The sequence below is a fragment of the Canis lupus genome, chromosome 1 (assembly GCF_003254725.2).
Source record: "Canis lupus dingo isolate Sandy chromosome 1, ASM325472v2, whole genome shotgun sequence".
Lineage (NCBI taxonomy): Eukaryota > Metazoa > Chordata > Mammalia > Carnivora > Canidae > Canis > Canis lupus.
This window is the reverse complement of record NC_064243.1, coordinates 63,748,497-63,767,494: the sequence shown is the minus strand read 5'-3', so window position 1 is coordinate 63,767,494 and position 18,998 is coordinate 63,748,497. Positions and strand designations below refer to the sequence as shown.

Genomic DNA, 18,998 nt, shown 5'->3' with positions numbered 1-18,998 from the left:
CCAAATGTAAATTCTATTTTCAGACATACACTGATTCTGTCTTTGACTCTGGTGAAGTCACCAGAAACCAGCATAGCATCTGTTAGTCTCTCCTTTTGGAAAATTGAAGGAAACAACACTTCTTATAAGGTCTGTGATAAATTTTCTTTAAGGAGAAATATTCTACAAATGGTGAATGTTGTCATTGATTTATCCTTTTTTAATGTTCCATATTCATAAAACCATCAAGTTTTGGTATTTACTAATGTCACTTTACAACTGGAGTATTATGGTGAAATCTTTAATATGTTAGAAGGCAATTTTAATTATCATCACCTAGAAGAAAATAAGGTAGGTGAGAGAATGATAAAAATTTGGTGGCTCAGGGTAATGAATAAACAATGACATCATTTGCTTCCTTATCTGTCTAGATGCTTACAGTGGTTTCCTTTATCATTTAAGTCACATCTAAGCATTTGATCTAACTTTCAGATTCTTTTATCAACTGACACACTTTTACTTCCTACCTCATTTAGGAAAATCTCTAATGGTCACTACTTCCACTCTTTTCTCAAATAACCCTGACTGCTTCCTTTCACAAATAATAAATACGAGAACAATAGTAATGCTAATTTCTACTGAATACTTATTCTATGAAAGGAATGGAGATTTTTAAAAGCATTCATCATCTTATTTTATTCCTACACACAAAACTCAGTGAGTGGGGGAGTGATGTCAGCAAGTTAATGGAATAGGAAGCCCTGGACCCTCCTTCCCCTCAGAGACACATCAATTCAACAATATATGGGTTATAAGGAAACAGAACTTCAACAAAACGATAGGTAAAATGGACCTAACAGACATGTACAGAGCATTCTATCCAAGAGCAGCAGAACACTCATTCATCTCAAGTGCACATAGATATTCTCTGATAGATCACATGTTAGGTCACAGAACAAGTCTTCACAAATTGAAGAAGATTTATACCAAGTGTCATTTCCACCAACAATGGAATAAAATTAGAAATCAGTAGCAGAAGGAAAATTGGAAAATTCACAAATATGTGTAAGTTAAAGAACACTCTTGACTCTTGGGTCGAAGAAGAAATCAAAAGAGAAATTAGAAACTATGTTGAGACAAATGAAAACAAAACCACAACATACCAAAACTTATGGCATGCAGCAAAAGCAATACTGAGAGGGAGGTTTATCGAAGTAAAGGCTCACATTAAGAGAAAAGGAAGATCTCATATAAATGGTCTAACTTTATACCTTACAGTTAGGAAAACAAACAAAGCACAAACAGCAGAAGGAAGAAAATAATTAAGATCAGAGCAGAAATAAACAACATAGAAAATAGAAAAAAAATAGAAAAAACTAACAAACGAGTTGGGTTTTTAAAAAATCAAAGTAGATAAAACTTTAGCTAGACTAATCAAGAAGAAAAAAAGCATTCAAATAAATAAAATCAGAAATTGAAAGAGGACACTTTACAACTGATGCCACAGTAGTTATAAGGGTTATGAGAGAGTACTATAAAAAATCATATGCCATCAAATTGTATGGCCTAGAAGAAATGGATTAGTTCATAGAAGCATACATTCTACTCTGGCTGAACCCTGAAGAAATAGAAAATCTTAACAGACCTATACCTGGTAAGACAACTGAATCAGTAACCAAAAAATTCCCAGAAAAGAAAAGCTCAGGACCAGATGGCTTCCACTGCAGGATTCCACCGTACATTTTTTTTTTTCCACCGTACATTTTTAAGAGGATGGCAATTTTTCTTTAACATTTCACAACAGTGAAGAAGAAGGAACACTTCCAAATTCATTTTATGAGGTCAGCATTATCTTGATATCAAAGTATTTTTTTAAGATTTTATTTATTTATGAGAGAGGGAGACACACACACACACACACACACAGAGGGAGAGAGAGAGAGAGAGAGAGAGAGAGAGAGATTGTGCAGGAATGGAGGGAGGGGCAGAAGGAGAAGCAGATTCCCCACTGAGCAAGGAGGAGACCAAGAGGGCGCTTGATCCAGGACCTTGAAATCATGACCTGAGCCAAAGGCAGATCCTTAACTGATTGAGCCACCCAGGTGCCCCCTGATACCAAGTATCTTAAGCATTTTGGGCTGCTGGAACTGAATACTGTAGACTGGGGTGGCTTATAAGCAACAGAGCTTGTTTCTCACAGTTCTGGAAGCTGGAAATCTCAGATCAATACACCAGAAGATTCAGTGTCTGGTGCAAACTCACCTTCTGGTTGTAGATTGCTGACTTCTCCCTGAATCCTCATATGACAAAGAAGGTGAGAGAGGTCTCTAGTATTTCTTTTATAAGAGTACTAATCTCATCTAAGAGGGCTTCACCTTCATGATCTAATCACCTCTCAGTGATGGACTCCCCTAATAATGTCTTATTGGCAGTTAAGATTTCAATGTATCAATTTTGGAGGATGCATTCAGTCCACAGTGTGGCTTCCCCAAATTTACGTCCTTCTCATAGGCAAGATACATTCATTCCATCCTAATAGCCCTAAAAGTTTTTAACTAATTCTAGCATAAGCTCTAAATTCTAAAGTCCAAAGTCTTATTAAAGATCATATATGTCTGGCATGAGTAAAACTCAAGATACAATTCATCCTGAAGCAAATTTCTCTCCAGCTATAAATCTATGAAACCAAAAAGTCAAGTACTTGACTTGAGGTAGGCAAAAATAGACACTCCAATTCTGAAGGGAGAAATAGAAAAGAAGAAAGGGATCATGGTCCCAAGTAAGTCTAAAACCAAACAGGCAAATTCTTTAGAACAGAAGGATTGAAAGTAATCCTTTTTGGCACAGTGTTCTACCTTTGGACCCACTGTGGTGGCAGTTCTGTGTCTCTAGCTGTCCTGGGCATGGGTTGTATACCCAAAGGTCTCCCAGGATAAGGCTATGTCCCCATGGCTTCAGGTGGTCCCACCCACACGGTTCTGCTGGTTACAGCTCTGCAGTTCTCTGCAAGGGTCCCATCCCTGAGGCAGTAGACAGGGGCATCCTGGTCCACCATAATCAGAAAGGCACCCACCCTTTGAGGCCTCTCTGTATCCCCCCAGTTTCTACCAACCCTCATGCTGTGCGCCTGTGGAAGAAGTGGCAACCCTGGACTCTGAATTGCCTTTGAAGGGAGCACCTCTTCCCTTGTCTTTAAGAATAGAAACTGGCTTCTCTTGAGATGACTGATTAGTTACTATTCATATCTTTATCGAACTGTTAATTGACCACACCCTTAGTGTTCTCTTTTGAGCACACTTTCTAATTTTTTCAAATTTGGCCAGCTGAGTCTTTTCCAAATACTTAAGTCCTGATTCCATTTTGCTTAGCAAATCTACTTTTAAGCCATTTCATTCTTGCATTTTACTATTAGTAGGCAAGAAGAACCAAGGTGCTCCTTCATAAATTTCCTTAGGAATCATCTCAGCTAAATTGCCAATTTCATCACTCACAAGTTCTATCTTCAACAAAGCACTAGAACATAAACACGTCAGCCAAATTTGTTGCCACTTTATGATAAGGATTGCCTTTTATTCGTCGTCTGATAACATATTCTCCGTTTCCATCAGAGACCTCATCAGGTCTTTGCCATCCATATCTGTTCTCGAAAAAGAAGCCTTTTCTACTGCTATCCTCTTTTCTTTCTGCGGCTTTCCTAGAATGGCCTTTAAGATTCTGTTGCTAACAATTTAGGTTTTTTCAAGCATGTACCTCAAACTCTTACAGCCTCTACCCATTACTCAGTTCCAAAGCCATTTTCACATTTTAGGCATTTGTTACAGTAGCAATTTCTGCCTTAGTTGGTTCGTGCTGCCATAACAGAATACCATAGATGGATGGCTTATAAACAACATAAATTTATTTTCACAGTATTGGAGGCTACAAACCCAAAATCAAGGCACCAACAGAGCTGATGTCTGGTGAGGGAGTGCTTCTTATTTGCAGATTGCTGACTTCCCTATGTCTTCATGTGTCAGAGAGGGTAAGAAAGTTCTCCGGTGTCTCTTTTATGAGGGCACTAATCTGACTCATGAGGATTTCACCCTTAGGACCTAATCACTTCCCAAAGTCATCATCTTCCAATACTATCATATTGGGAGGCAGGGTTTCAACATATCAATTTTGGGGGGAGAAAACAAACACTCATCCACAAAGCCAGACAGGACACTAAAAGAAAACTACAAGCTGATATCCCCAACATGCATTTTGAACATAAATGCAAAAATCTGCAATAAAATATGAGGAATCTAAATTTAAGTTCACTAAAAGAATCATACACCATGACCAAATGGGAGACAAGGATGGTTCAACATAAAAAACCATACAGTGTGATATACTACATTAATAGAACAAAGAATGAAAAATTTGTAATCATCTCGACAGATACAGAAGAAAACAATTTGCCATAATTCAACACCCCTTTATGATATAAGCACTCAACAAACTAGACACAGAAGGAAATTACCTCAACATAATAAAGGTCATATATGAAAAGCCCACAGCTAACATTATACTCAATGGTGCAAAACCAAAAGCTTTACTTTACCTCAAAGATCAGGAACAAAACAAGGATACCCACTCTCACCATGTCTACTTAACATAGTACTAGAAATTCTAGCTAGGGCTAAGAAAAATAAATAAAAGGCACCCAAGTCAGAAAGGCAGAAGTAAAACTATCCCCATTTGTAGATGCATATGTTCTTATATGTAGGAAATTCTCTATTCCACAAAAAAACCTGTTATAACTAATGAATGAATTTAGCAAAATTGTAGGATACAAAATATAAACTTATAAAAATTATTGGTATTTCTATACACTACCAACAAATTATCTGAAAAGAAACTTAAGAAAGTGATTCCAAGTCTGGAGAAGGTGGGGGCCACTGAGCAAGGCAGTCCCTATCAAATTTCCTATGGTGTTTTTGGCAGAAATAGAAACAAAACAAAACAAAACAAAACAAAAACGTTGTCAAAGTACAGAACCACAAAAGACTTTCAGTAGTGAGAGAATCCTGAGAAAGAAGAACAAAGTTGGAGATCTCACGCTTTCTGACTTCAAAACATATTACAGAGTTATAGTAGTCAAAACAGTATGGCACTGGCATAAAGACTGCGATATATACCAAAATAGAGAGCCCAGAAATCTACCCATGCACATGCAGTCAACTTATCTTCAATAAGAGTGTCAAGAATCCACAATGGGAAAAGATAGTCTCTTCAACAAATAGGATTTGGGAAAACTAGATATCCACATGCAAAAGAATAAAATTGGGCCCTTATCTTACACCACACAAAAATCAACTCAAAATGGATTAAAATTTTAAACATTAAAACTTAAGCTTGAAACCATAAAACTCCTAGAAAGAAAACACAGGGAAACATAACATTGGTCTTGGAAATGACATTGAAACCACAGACAATAAAGGCAAAAATTTACAAGTGGGACTATATCAAATGAAAGGCTCTGCCTAGCAAAGGAAACAACAGGGTAAAAAGGCAACTCATAGGATGAGAGATAATATTTGCAAACCATATATTTGCTAAGCGTTTAATTTCTGGAATATGTAAGGAACATCTACAACTCAATGGCAAAAAGATAATAAACCAAATTTTAAAAACAGGTAAGAGATTTGAGCAGACATTTTTTAAAGAAGATATACAAAGGCTAAAAGGCATATTTTTAAAAAATGATCGTCACTTATCATCAGGGAAATGTAAATCAAAACCAGAATGAGATATCACCTCACAACTGTGAATATGGCTACTATAAAAAAGATAAGAGTGGGGGCAGGATACAGATAAATAGAATAGAAACACTTGTGCACTATTGTTCAAACACAAAACTTGCAGCCATAGTGAAAAACAGAATGAAAGCTCCTCAAAAAATTAAATATACAACTACCAGATGATCCAGAAATCCCTATTCTGGATATTTATCCGAAATCATTTAAAATAGAATATCAAAGAAATATTTGGCATCGTATAGTCACAACAGCCAAGAGGTGGAAACCACCTAAATGTCCACTGAATGATGAACAGATAAAGAAAATGTGGTATATACATGGAATATTATTCAGCCTTAAAGAAAGAAGAAAATCCTGTCATATGTGACAACATGGATCATCCTTAAGAACGTGATGCCAAGTGAATTAAGCCCAGCCACAGAAAAAAATATATACTACAAGATTTCAGTTCCATGGGTAGCCAAAACAGTCAAACTTAAGGAGAAAGTAGAGTCCTGTTGCCAGAGGCTGAGGGAGGGGGGTATTGGGAGTTGCTACTGAGTAGGTCTAGAGTTTCAGCCAAGCAAGACTGAAAAGTTCCAGAGACCTGTTGCACAACCATGTACGTGTAGTTAATGATATTGTATTGTACAATTAAAACTTTAAGAGGATAAATTTCAGGTTATGTGGTTTATTTTATTTATTTATTTATTTTACCACCCAAACCAACAATAATTGTAATTGTAAGTGCAATGAGTTATGCCTATTGTGGATGAAGAAACTGAAGCTTAGGGAAGAAGCTAATGTTTGTCTCTGTGCCCTTTGCCCACACTTTCCATTGTCTGAAATGGTGACTCCTCCCCTTTGCCACCCACATTTTGTTAGCCTTTTTCAATATGCAGTTACCCCTACCCCACTCCGATCTCTCCCTCATTCTACACTCACTGAACCTCATGGTCAAAGACCTTCTTTTTCTTTTATTCTCTCTCTCTTAATATTCCCTAGAGAACCCTGAAGAATATTTGGTCTACTGTAATTACTAATTAAAGATCAATCCAACTGCCTCTTACTTCCGTGGAACATAAAGATGCTCCGACTAAAAGTGCTCATTTGTCCCTTGGAACTACGGATACTTCCCTTCGTTCTTCCGGTTTCAGTGACATCCAGTGAAAAGCACTGTCCCATAAGTCATAAAGCAGAAACTTGATTGATCGGCAAGGATTCCGAAGCGGATATAATTTAGCAAAACCCAGTCTGGGCTTTTTTCCAGAAAATTTCTGTTAATATGTTAGAAAGGTGAAGGAGAGGGAAGCAGTTCTCACATTCAACACTCTTGGAGACTCCTTTGGCAGGAATTTATTTTGTGCCCAATATTTTAAAAAATCATCATCTTAATGATGCAAGGTGAAAATAATGTAGGAAACTTAGTTTCGTGGCTCACAGGATTTGATTTTCTCTATTAGCTAGAGGCATGCATCATTGCAGATTTGAAATTCCTTCATCTCACCTCTCTGAATCTCAGAGCAATATCTGTAAGTCCCACAAAAGAGTGTTAATGAGCCACAAAACGATGGTCAATAGACTTTTCTCCTTCAAACTAAAAATCTAGCTAGTGATAGAGAAGTTAAGGGTGGCACTCGAGTTCACCCTCTAAATATTTAGACCAGTTTCTCTTTATAAAATGTGTCCATCTCAAGAAACAGCCAAACATCATATTGTTCTTGGTGGCCAATCTAATATTAAAGGTAACTGTCCCTCTCTGTACTTAAAATGACCTCAATTTGTAACTACCTGGATTGCTTCCAGAGTTATCCATAATTTAATTATATTTATCCCAGCTCACCTAGAAGAACTCAAAATGAAATGGTGACTTTGGTTTGCGAGGTCAGAATCAATAGCCATTAAGAGAATGAGGAGATTTTTAAATCTAGGGGAAAAAAAGCAAGTACTTAAAATATCCCTTGCATCAGCCTCAAAATTCTGGGTACGCAGACAACACAGATACGGTGGGACTTTATCAGGATGCATTATGTAGCTGGAATGCCTGGGAAGGTAGAGGTTAATGCAGGAGTCGATTGGCGATCAGAATAAGAGCCCAAAGTGCAGCTTTCGGAGTATTTTGGGCCTGGTGTGGCGCACGTCGGGAGGCAGACAGATCCTGAAGGAGGGCTGAGACAGACGAAAACTAGAAGATAAGAAGAAAATTCCATGGAAGCCAAGTGTATGCGTTTCTCTAATCATGTCATTGGCATCATGTAAATGCCAGACACCATTTATATACAGCTTAGATATAGCAGATGTTGGCATTTAAGTATAGGTTGCTTGAGAGAAAATTGCCCTTGAATGGAAGAGGAAGTTTACTGGCAGAGAAAAATGATTTTCTCAGTTAACAGTTATAACCCCAATAATAGAATTGTTTTCAACCAGAGGTTGTGGGGTGGGAAAGGAGGAGAGATATAATGATACTTCAATTCCAATCTAAAAAAGAAAAAAAAAATCAGTTTCAGTTTAAATTGCGGATGTGTGGGTTGTATCCATAGAACCTTCTCCTCCCTCTCTTCTAAACCTCAAGGCTTCATGTTAAATGGAACAAATCACATCCTTCGTGGTTCTGCTCTGTTTGGTACAGCTGCTTGCTGCAGGTGGTGCCCTAAAAATATATTGTTTGTTTATTTTGCACTATAGCAGTCTGCAGAGTGGTACCTAAAAGTGCAACAGCTCCTTCTCTTTCTGTCAGTGAGCCAAATGATGAACGACGGAGACCCCCCCGCCAACCCTATAGCACGAGGAGGCCCAAATGAGAGGCACAGGTGGTGCTGGAGGCTCAGCTCTTCTGATAAGTTCCATTTTCTTTGGATTCAGGAAGCAGCATGGACAAGGGGACTGTCTGTCATCAGAGCCTCTGCCTGGGTGTGGGCGAAGCCAGGCCAGGCCGCAAACCACCCGGGTTGGGAGAATGGGCCTCCTCCGCAGATTAACATCTGGAAGCATCTGGGGTTAAGAGTCTATCACAGATCACAGAAAGAAAATAGAAGTGAAGGTTCATCTCAGGTAAATGTTCACACAGGTATATTTAAATAGAGGTTTCAACGTGTTGTTTTTTTGTTTGTTTGTTTTTTTTTTTTTTTTTTTTTTTTTTTTTTTGTTCTTTTAGTTTATAACTGAAATGTTCAGGTGAGTTTCCCAGCAGCACGGACAGGACACCCACCCTGAACCCTGTTTACTAAGTACCACGGCAACGCTGAAGCTCTGAAGTGTGTAAGTTTGAACCAAAAAAATAAAAATAAAAATGTGGGCACCGCGTGGCGAGGTGGTTCTAATTCAGACCTCAGTCTCACAACTAAAAGACACCAGAGGAGTGGCTAAACGTATTTTCCGATTTAGTTTTGGTCCCCCCTTTACCATCTTTTTAGTATTCAGCTTCCTTTGGCAACTCATTTCGAGCCTTTTGATTTGCGAGCAACACAGACTTTCCTAAATTTGTGAACTAAGCACATTGCTGATAATGAATACACCAACAACTATTGAGTCACTGACAGGGGAAGTTTTTGTACCTCACAGTATAATTTCACTTAAAATTGATTTTTTGGGGGAACCTGGGTGGTTCAGTGGTTGAGCATCTGCCTTTGACCCAGGTCGTGACCTTGGGGTTCTGGGATCGAGTCCTGCATCGGGCTCCCCGCAGGGAGCCTGCTTCTCCCTCTGCCTATGTCTCTGCCTCTCTCTGTGTGTCTCTCATGCATAAATAAATAAAATCTTTAAAAAAATTGATTTTCGTTGTAACAGATAAAGTATATTAGGACTAAATCAACCTAACCGTGATAGATAACTAAGAAAATGGTATTAAATTACACAAATATCATTTGTAAAATTTAGAAATTAGAAAAAAGAGAGGGAGACTCCACTCATAATTCTGTGACAAAGAAAGAAATCAATAGAATTCTGGAAAATGGGTAGGAAAAGTGAAGATAAATGCCTGGAGGACACCAGGATAGTTTGGGGTAAAAGAAACAATTTGTATTTATGAAGTTGGGGATAAGAAGCTGATTACACTTAACAGGCAGAGAGATTAAGAATCAATAAAGAGAGGAGAGCAAGGCAGACATTCCCGAATAAAAGAAGAGATACAGAAAACCAGAATATCCTTGGAGCCATGACTCTCTGCAATCCAGTCCTTGGGTTTGCAGCCATAGTCGCAAGTGGCGTTAACCCAAATCATCCTGTGACAAGTAGCTGCCCCATTAGGTATGAAAGTAAAAAATATTGCGAATAAAGTTAGGAAGACATTACAAGTGAGAAACACCCATGTGAGAAGGTGTGGTCTTGATTCTTGGGGAATCTCACAACCCGTTGAGAGTCAGAAGAAAGGTCAGAGGGGAACAAACGACAGGGTCGGGACAAAAGGCACCATCCATAAAGGCAGGAATAGGCAGGCGGAGAGTGAAGACCAGGAATCATACACCCAGCTGTTGAGAAGCATGTGTGGGTTGAGAACAGTGGAGCTTAAAATCCTATTTATAGGACTGGTAAACACAAAAGGTGCAGGAGGAACATTACAGATGGCTTTTTTTCCTACTACGTAAACACTATTTAGCTTAAGTGTGTTTGCCCATATTTTTCTTCTTTTTTCACTCAAGTATAACATGCTAAACAATAAATTATCCCTCATATTATAGCTGTCATTACCAATCGTCTTCACATCCTTCCTTTGAGAATACGTTGCTGCTGTTTGAAAACACTCACACATTCCACTATTATTATTCCGCCGCTGTGTTTAGAAGTTCCAGTGAAAAGGAAATAGCCATCAAAGACGTATTTCTTAAAAACTTTTTATCAGAATAAATGATCGTGACTGGCAAGACGTCCTCAAAGACAACGATATTATATGTGACAGAGGAAGGTGGTAATTCTGTGTTCAAGGCCAATAGGTTTTCATGTTTTTCAAATTACTCTATTTTTCGTATACGTGTATATATGCTTATTTTTCTGAGCTAACTTATGGTTTAAGATATCTTATTATTTATTCTGAGATGTTTTATACTTAGAAAATTAATTATAAGAAATGGGATTGTACATGGTTCGTTGCACAATTTCAGACAATCCAACTTAAATCTCGTAGTACTAAAGAAAATCTAATTATTGGTAATTTGCTGCATTTTATAATCCTCACTATCATCTTAAACATACTGGCATTTTTATTCCACGTGTCTCTGTATTCTCATGGGTCGAGTGATATTATGCTTCGGGGGTGAGCAAGTGCTTCAAACATTACTTAGAAAAGCAGATATTGCACACTGATGATAATGGTTGATGTGGGATAAAACTTGCCCCCGTGTAGGCTAGTGCGTTGGTACACTAAATGGTATCACACTGGCTTTAAGAATCACAGTCCTATCTGGGGAGTGAGTCAACTTAGTAAGATTTAATTCATATTTGCACATCATCATGAGTTAGTCTGAAAAAAAGTAACAGTATTCTCAATAAAGCAGTGGAAGATACTGAGCCAAGGAGAAAATAAATAACACCACCTTTATTGTTTTCAAGCAATTTCTTAGGAATTATCTCATTTAGTTCATAATTACAAAATAGCTTATTATACAGCTGGGTGTAAGATTTAAGGATTGTTACTCCCAGACCCTGAATATTTTACCTTATATTTCTGACTTTGCATGTAGGGAATACCAGAGAATATTACAAGCAAAAAAGTCTTAGACTTAATTTGACTTTTGAGGCTACTGAAGTTCTTGCACTCTGCTTGTTCACAAACTCACAGAACTATTCACCATTTTACAAGGGCACCGTTCAGAAATAAAGCAAAATACAATAAAGACCATGATAACTGATTACTTAGGGTTTGTTTTTTTACCACAACTTGATTGATAATTGTGGACAAGACATCAGGGTGCTATACCCTGAGTGACAGTATTGAAATGACTTTGATACTGTCCAGAGGAATTGAGATTTACATTAGGAGGTTAAACATGTGCCCATTTCAGAAGTATCAATATATCTTGATATATTTAACTATTTAGGCATAAACCCAGGTCAGGTTCTAAAATTAATCTGCAGAAAGTTGTTTGATGCTTTGCGGCCCTCGATTGTGCCAACAAATCCTTTCCTGATTTATTCACTGCCTTCATTCTCCTATTTCAGTAGGTTTGTCCTTGGAAAAAATCTCTTGTTCGCAACTGTGATTTGGTTCTTTCCATATTTTTGTATTTGTATAAACTCTTCTGATGTTACAGAAAGACAAATGACATTTATTTCATTTCTTGGGTTACTACCTTTTGACAAGTAGATCTATATATCTGAGTGTCCAGGAGACCTAGGGTTGGAGCAGCATGTATGACATTTGAAGCCAAGCAGCAATGCTGTTGGCCATCCTAGGAGCTAGAAAAGGAACTGAGCGTCTGTCATTCTGCCCATTTCTATCACAGGCAGGAAGTAATTCTGTCCTAAGAAGAAAACTGTTGTAGAGTCATGGACCCTGGAGTAGGAATCAGAAGACTCAGAAGAGCTCCATACAAACTCACTCTTTGGTGCGGAGATAAGGCAGGCATGGTACAGGTTCACAGACTCAGCACTGGAAGGGAAGTGACTCTCAAGTCATTTCCAGAAGCTGATGGAGCAACTGAAGCTGTGGTACCATTTTGGTATTACAAAATCTTTTTTTTTTTTTTTAAACAAATACCATGTTTCTGAGCAATTCAGGACAATTAGAGGGATCAGTAGTGAGGATAAAGAGAAGGCACTGATATTTCTGGTGAAAATTTTCAAAAGTATACCCACCTAGGGCCCAGACTTTCCAGAAGTAGGTCATGTTTATGGTAAGCCTTGAAACAAGTGAGTAAATCATTTCTATTCTCAAGCAGCATTAAGAATCGTTGTTTTAGAGTAGTTTAATGCTTAAATGCCTTTAAGCATTTCCAATCCCATATATCCTGAATTTTTAAGAATTCACTTGAAAAGTTACATTTGATGCTTGATATTTTCATCATTCATTTATTTTTTTTATTTGTTTAAAATGCGTTTTATTGTTTTTAAAGTCATCTCTGTACCCAGCATGGGGCTCAAACTCATGACCCTGAGATCAAGAGTCCCATGCTCTACCAACTGAGCCAGCCAGGCACCCTCTCATTACTAGTTTTAAATAGTTGCAAGAGCGCTATTTATTTTGGCATATTATAAGTAGTAATATCTTTTAAAGAGACATTATAGTCTTTGAAATCCGTCCAATGAAATTTGAATGCCACTGTGATTCGGAATTCACCTTCTTTCATTTAAAAACATGTAGCCGCGGGATCCCTGGGTGGCGCAGCGGTTTGGCGCCTGCCTTTGGCCCAGGGCACGATCCTGGAGACCCGGGATCGAATCCCACGTCAGGCTCCCGGTGCATGGAGCCTGCTTCTCCCTCTGCCTGTGTCTCTGCCTCATTCTCTCTCTCTCTCTCTGTGACTATCACAAATAAAAAAAAAAAAAAAAAAAAAAAAAAAACATGTAGCCAAAAAAATAAAAATAAAAAAATAAAAACATGTAGCCCATCAAGACGATGCAAGTTTACAGCTCAGATTTACTATTTACCATTTAATATCAATGCCGTAAGCTACATTAAGATGAGACCCAAATCTCTGACAACCAAATCTTTGTGAATATGTTCTTTCCAAATTAAAGAAGGCAGTAAAGCGCAGCAGGAGCAGTCAGGCAGCTCATTTTCATCCCTGCGCCATGCACTTCAGCAACATCCAAAGGAATGCTTCTGCGCCATTCCCAGCACAATCCTGGATTAACTTGGCTAAAGGATTTCAAAGTTTTGAAAGCTCCTCACCAATCGTATTGTTGGTAAGTCTTAACAAGCCAAATATCAAATATATCTATGGTTAACTGGGAATAATTGGAGATGTCTGTGGCTCCATCCATGTGAAGGCACATGTTTCATCTTCAAAAAAAAAAAATTTTTTTTAACCACAATCTGTTAAACAATGACTTCCATCATTTTATGTACTCTAAAAATGCAAAGTTTTCTGAATAGGGAATAGGTATGACTGAAGGTTGAACCCGACAGTGATCCTATTTTTAGCTATGAACAGGGCCCCAGGTATCAGAAGCTTTCCTAAAGTCTTCTATGATGTCCCTGCTAATTTGTACATGGTTCCTCAGCCAATTGTTACAGCTCCGAAAAATAGTAAGCTTATTAAAGTTTTTACCAATATCCTCTGCTGGAATCCTAAAAATATTAATCATCAACCTGCTGTGAACTTAGAAGTGTGCTGGAAGTAAAGGAAATAAAGGAAAACAAAACCCAGCAATTTTGGTTGGAGAGGTTTATCTTACATTTAGAGATCATGGTTCTCTGGGGGTAAGCAGAAAAACGAGGAATTATTTGTTTCTGTTTTTTTTTTTTTTGTTTGCTTTTGTTTTTGGTTTTGTTTTTACCAACGTATCATTTGAAACCGTAACCTATATTTTAAAATATAAAGTTCCTTCAGTACTGCTATAAATATTTTCCCTTAAAGCTTCATTTATTTACGTTTCCTTGGAAAACACCCTCCATTTTCATGGTTTCCCCTTAGCCACGGGAAGTGAGGTGAAATGTGTGCACAGCAGGGGTGAGGCACACACACTTCCACTGCCCTCACCCCCCACAGAGTGGCCACGCGGTCATGGCATTCTGTGCCACTGAAGAACTCTGAATTTGGGGGTTTCAGGAGTCCAACTCCAACCAGCTGTTGCTGGCCTGTAGGCTGCCATCGACTTCCAGCCTTGGTGCCAGGGAAGAACTTAGGTCAGCATGTCTGTCCTCCCTCTTTCCCAGCTAAGACATCTGGGGAAAGGCTTTCAGCCTGTCTTGCAGGCCTCACAGGACTGTTAGGGAAATCAAAAGATTAAATTCCTGCGAACACATTTGGTAAACCCTATATTTGCAATCATACGTTGTTTGAAGAAATCAGCTTAATTCTCTTGTAATGCCAACAACGTGGTCTCTGTAGGTGATCTCCTTCCAGGCTCTTCCCATACATATTTATTTGATCTGTTTTGTAAGTGTGGATGTTTTTATTATTATTATTAAAGCTGTGCACACCTGTATTCCTTTTGAGGGCGATATCTGATACTAAGTAAAAGAAAATGCTGCTGAGGGAGGAGAAGCCTCCAAGTGTCACACCTGGCTCATTGTGACAGTGCCCTGGCTGTCCTCTCCACTCCGCTGGAGGCTGTGGGATTCACAGCCCCTCTTCCCAGTTATGTGGTTATTGTACTCGTCCTCCTCTGGCTGTGGGTGGAAGGTCTCTCCTGTGTGTGCGATGCAAGTGTGGGCTTTGTGAACGCTCATTTCCCAATCAGCTAGGAGTCGATTGGCACAACAGGGTGACAGGATCGCCGGGGGCCAGGAGCCTGTGAAGGGAAGGCTGGGTGAAGTTGGGGGACACGAGCTAGAGAGATTCAGAGTGAGCCGAGAGCAGGAGCTGGGAGGGCAGCAGTTTGGGAAAGCAGATCCCAGGCAGACATCCTGGAAGAGAGGGCACCTTCAGAGACCGGTGGAAACTAGGAGAAGCAGATGGTTAGCTGACTTTGCAGAAAGCGGGGTGGAGCGAAGAATATGCCAGAAACTGCACAAACTGTATCCTCTGTCTACCACGTATGCTCCCCAAAATGCACCCATGTGCACCTGGTTTGTATCCTGAGAAACGTCACCCTATTTCTGACTGTGACACTGTCAAGGCCATTTGTTTCTCAGGATGCCAGCAGGGGACAAGCAGTCAGGAAGCGTTCACTGGACCCGACTGGAATGAATATTGGATTGTCTTGGGCGGGGGGTCATTTGGGTCACATGAAAAGGGCAGGACCGGAACTTCAAAATACCCTCTCCTGTCTCAATCACGATGGCAGAAGTGATCAGAATGATACAGGAAAACCCAGTTGGGAGGCTTCCAACTAGTAGGCAGAGCAAATCCACGGGAAGTCCCATTTCGGTGTCCACTCAACAACGCCAGTTAAGATATGTTAGGTTTTCTGTGCAGCAGACACTTTCAGCCCGAGGCTGGCTAGACAACAGCAAGCCCCAAGACAGAAAGGGTCTTGAGAATTCTCCAAGTAACTGGCTTGGGTATACTCTTGAGAACCGACTCTCAGCTGACCTGCAGTCAGCACTGCCCAAGAGAGACGCCCACCCCGGTGGGGAAGACCAGGTGGGAAGGGGAGAGGAAAGACACCACAACCTGGGATGGCTTGCTCAAGCTATTTCTCTACTCAAATAGGGCCGTGGAGACAGCAAAGGGAGCCAGTAGCTTGAATGATCAGTCACATCTGCTCTTAGGGACACTCCTTCTATCTTCTTTGCCCTCTCGCCCCTTTGCATTTAAAGATGATTTTATTTTGGGCTGTATGTCAGCCTCATGTCCATTATTATTATTATTATTATTATCATCATCATCATCAAATAGCTCATGTGCTAAAACTTTATGTGGGTTTATTAAATCTCTGAGTATAGCTTATACATACACATATTAATTCAACGAACTGTCTAAAACAGTCATATAGAACTTTCCATGCACATAAACTATATCCTTGATGCCTAAGTGGAAGTTTTCCAAAACGTATGGATACAGTAAATAAGGGACTTCCAATGAGGGAATGTTTTATCAAAACTCCCTCTCTAGGGCAGCCCCGATGGCCCAGTGGTTTGGCGCCGCCTTCAGCCCGGGGTATGATCCTGGAGACCCAAGATCAAGTCCCACATCAGGCTCCCTGCATGGAGCCTGTTTCTCCTTCTGCCTGTGTCTCTGCCTCTCTCTCTCTCTCTCTCTTTGTCTTGAATAAATAAATAAAAATCTTAAAAAAAAAACAAACTCCCTCTCTAACACATTCTGTCCCGAAATACCAGAAACATTTTATTTTTTTCCCTTTGTGAGAATGAGTTCTTCACCCAAATAGATTTTAAATAATGGAATGACTTTTTTCATCCCATCAGATCTAACTTACCTTTATTTCAAGATAACTAACGTTTAGGGTTTAAGAGTACGGCAGAGGGGTGTATTTGTTAAAAAGTGTCTCAGGTTGTACGTATTCAAGGGAGATCATCACTCAATGCTTTTAGTCAAAACGTGATTCAAATTCTGTGGCAATCGTTCACGCAGATTTCCCCAAATTTACATTCTCTCTCCTTCTTGGCCCTTTTACTGTTGGCTGGGACTATGTGACCAGTTCTAGACAATGAACTGTGAACAGTGAGCTTCTCTTCCCAAGGTGAAGCATTTTTGTGCCAAGATAGATACTCCAGATCTATCTGTGCTCTCTGGCATGGCAACCCATGGTGACTGAGACAGTGGCTGCTCCACCGACCTTCTCTTTGTGACAGTGATTGGGAGAAATATCTACTGATCCATAGAATAAACCTTTATGGTTTTTAGTAACAATGATTTGGTCATGTTTACTAGCACAGAATACTTAGCCCACTGTAATTTATGTGTGTGTTTGTGTATGTATGTGTATGTGTGTGTGTGTGTGTGTATTCTTCATTTAAAAAAATCTAATAACTATCTATTAGTTACATAATCTAACATCCACACAGTCACATGGTTTTATTAGCTCCAGAAGAATTTTATGCGAACTACATAATGCCATTCTATACAGAATGTGTTATGTCTTGATATTTAAGAATCGTGAGTTAACATCATTTTGAATGTAATTAATAGAATCAAGAGGCAAAAAGCAGATTCTATCTGCATTATTTATTATTAACAATTTTAAGGCTATGCACAGAAGTTGCAGATGTATATGGAGTCTAAGAAAAATATATGTAGATCTGTACATATAGGATCCGTACTATATATATGGAGGCATGTGTAATAAAATTGCCATTATAAAGTCCTACAAAATTATGTATTTAGCCTTAGTGAAAGTCCTTTTTGAGAAAAGGATGTGTTTTTTTTTTTAATCTCTGCCATACTCATACAACATAAAATAATATAATAATATTTATTTGAGAGAGAGAAAGCATGAGTCAGGGGAGGCACACAGAGAGAGAGAGAGAACACCCAGCAGACTCCCTACTTTGTGGGGAGCTTGACATAGGGCTTGATCCCACAACCCCAAGATCATGACCTGGGCCGAAATCAAGAGTGAGAGGCTCAGCTGACTGAATCACCCAGGCGCCCCATAGCATAATATGTTTTATATAACAGGCATATCTTACACAAGTATGCTCTATAAATACTATGCACAAACACAAAGGAATCATTTATAACTCCTACTGCCCCTTGGTGGAGGGAAGGTTCTTTATCAGCTTAATATGAAAAGTGGAGGCACGAGAGTCCTAGAAGTAGAGTTTACGAAAAGCTGAACTGTTTTGAAAAAGAAGGGAAATGATAAAAGATAATGCATTGTACTTTGAGAAAATCTAGGAAGAAGATTATGGGCAAGTGGAGAAGAGAATTCCTAGGGCTAGCAGCATGGAGACAAAGAAGCACCAGGGGAAAATATCTATTGAAATCTTATAAATTAAGGCACTGTAGCACATTAGTTGTGAAGACTCTCTCATCTCTCTGCAGGAATCCTTGGAAAAGTCTTATCACCAAAAATCAAATGATCAAACCTTGACTGGTTGGATTTCTTACATAAAATGCTGAAGACACCAAAGCCTATTTACAGATTTACTGATTGATGACCTTTTACTGAGCCCTGATTTAATCTGAAAAATCACTATAGAAGGGGGCATTAATTGGAAAAAAAAAGCAAATAGCCACGCTTTATTCACAGACTCCATTTGTGTGCACTCAATTTGCACGGAAATAAAACAAGCACTAGAAGGAGTGGTTGGGTGTCAACACTTACTGCGAGGACAATCTGGAGGGAACTATGAGCCACTTCTATGTACTGGTACTCCAGAAAACACCCTGAGACCGTGATGTAGCGATGGTCTTCTGGGGCCCAGTCTGGTGCAGGTGTCACTGATGTCACCGTACATCCTGGTCCATTCTCCATCCACCAAGATCGGTGCATTGAAATATTAAAAGTCAGGATAAGGTCTGTTTCCTGCAAGAAGGCAATTTAGAAGGATGAGAATTACTTTATAGATGTTACTCAGCTTATCTGGGACTGACTTGGAGCTTTCTGTTTGGAAATGTGGGTTTTCCCCCCCTCCCCTCACCATATTTTATGGACATAAAGGAAACATCCCAAGTAAAACTATTAGTTCACTTGAGAGTTATGTGTCTATAAATTCCACTTGTGAAGTTTTCCTGACCACAATAATATAAATAA

The 18,998-nt window shown here is 39.1% G+C and overlaps 1 protein-coding gene and 1 non-coding gene across 5 annotated transcripts in view; both read right to left on the bottom strand.

Annotated features, from left to right (window-relative positions):
* NKAIN2 (sodium/potassium transporting ATPase interacting 2) overlaps positions 1-18,998 on the bottom strand; it is a 957,142-nt gene that overhangs the window by 148,173 nt on the left and 789,971 nt on the right. For 3 of the 4 annotated variants that reach the window (XM_025422928.3, XM_025422929.3, XM_049115184.1), the window contains exon 4: positions 18,570-18,770. In XM_025422928.3, the coding sequence (XP_025278713.1) occupies positions 18,570-18,770 (201 nt within the window). Of the gene's footprint in view, positions 1-14,884; positions 15,132-18,569; positions 18,771-18,998 lie in introns of those variants that run through there. The other variant, XM_025422930.3, reaches the window with a different exon arrangement.
* Positions 12,797-12,869, bottom strand: TRNAK-CUU (transfer RNA lysine (anticodon CUU)). Its single transcript has one exon. It is a non-coding gene; the product is annotated as a tRNA-Lys (tRNA).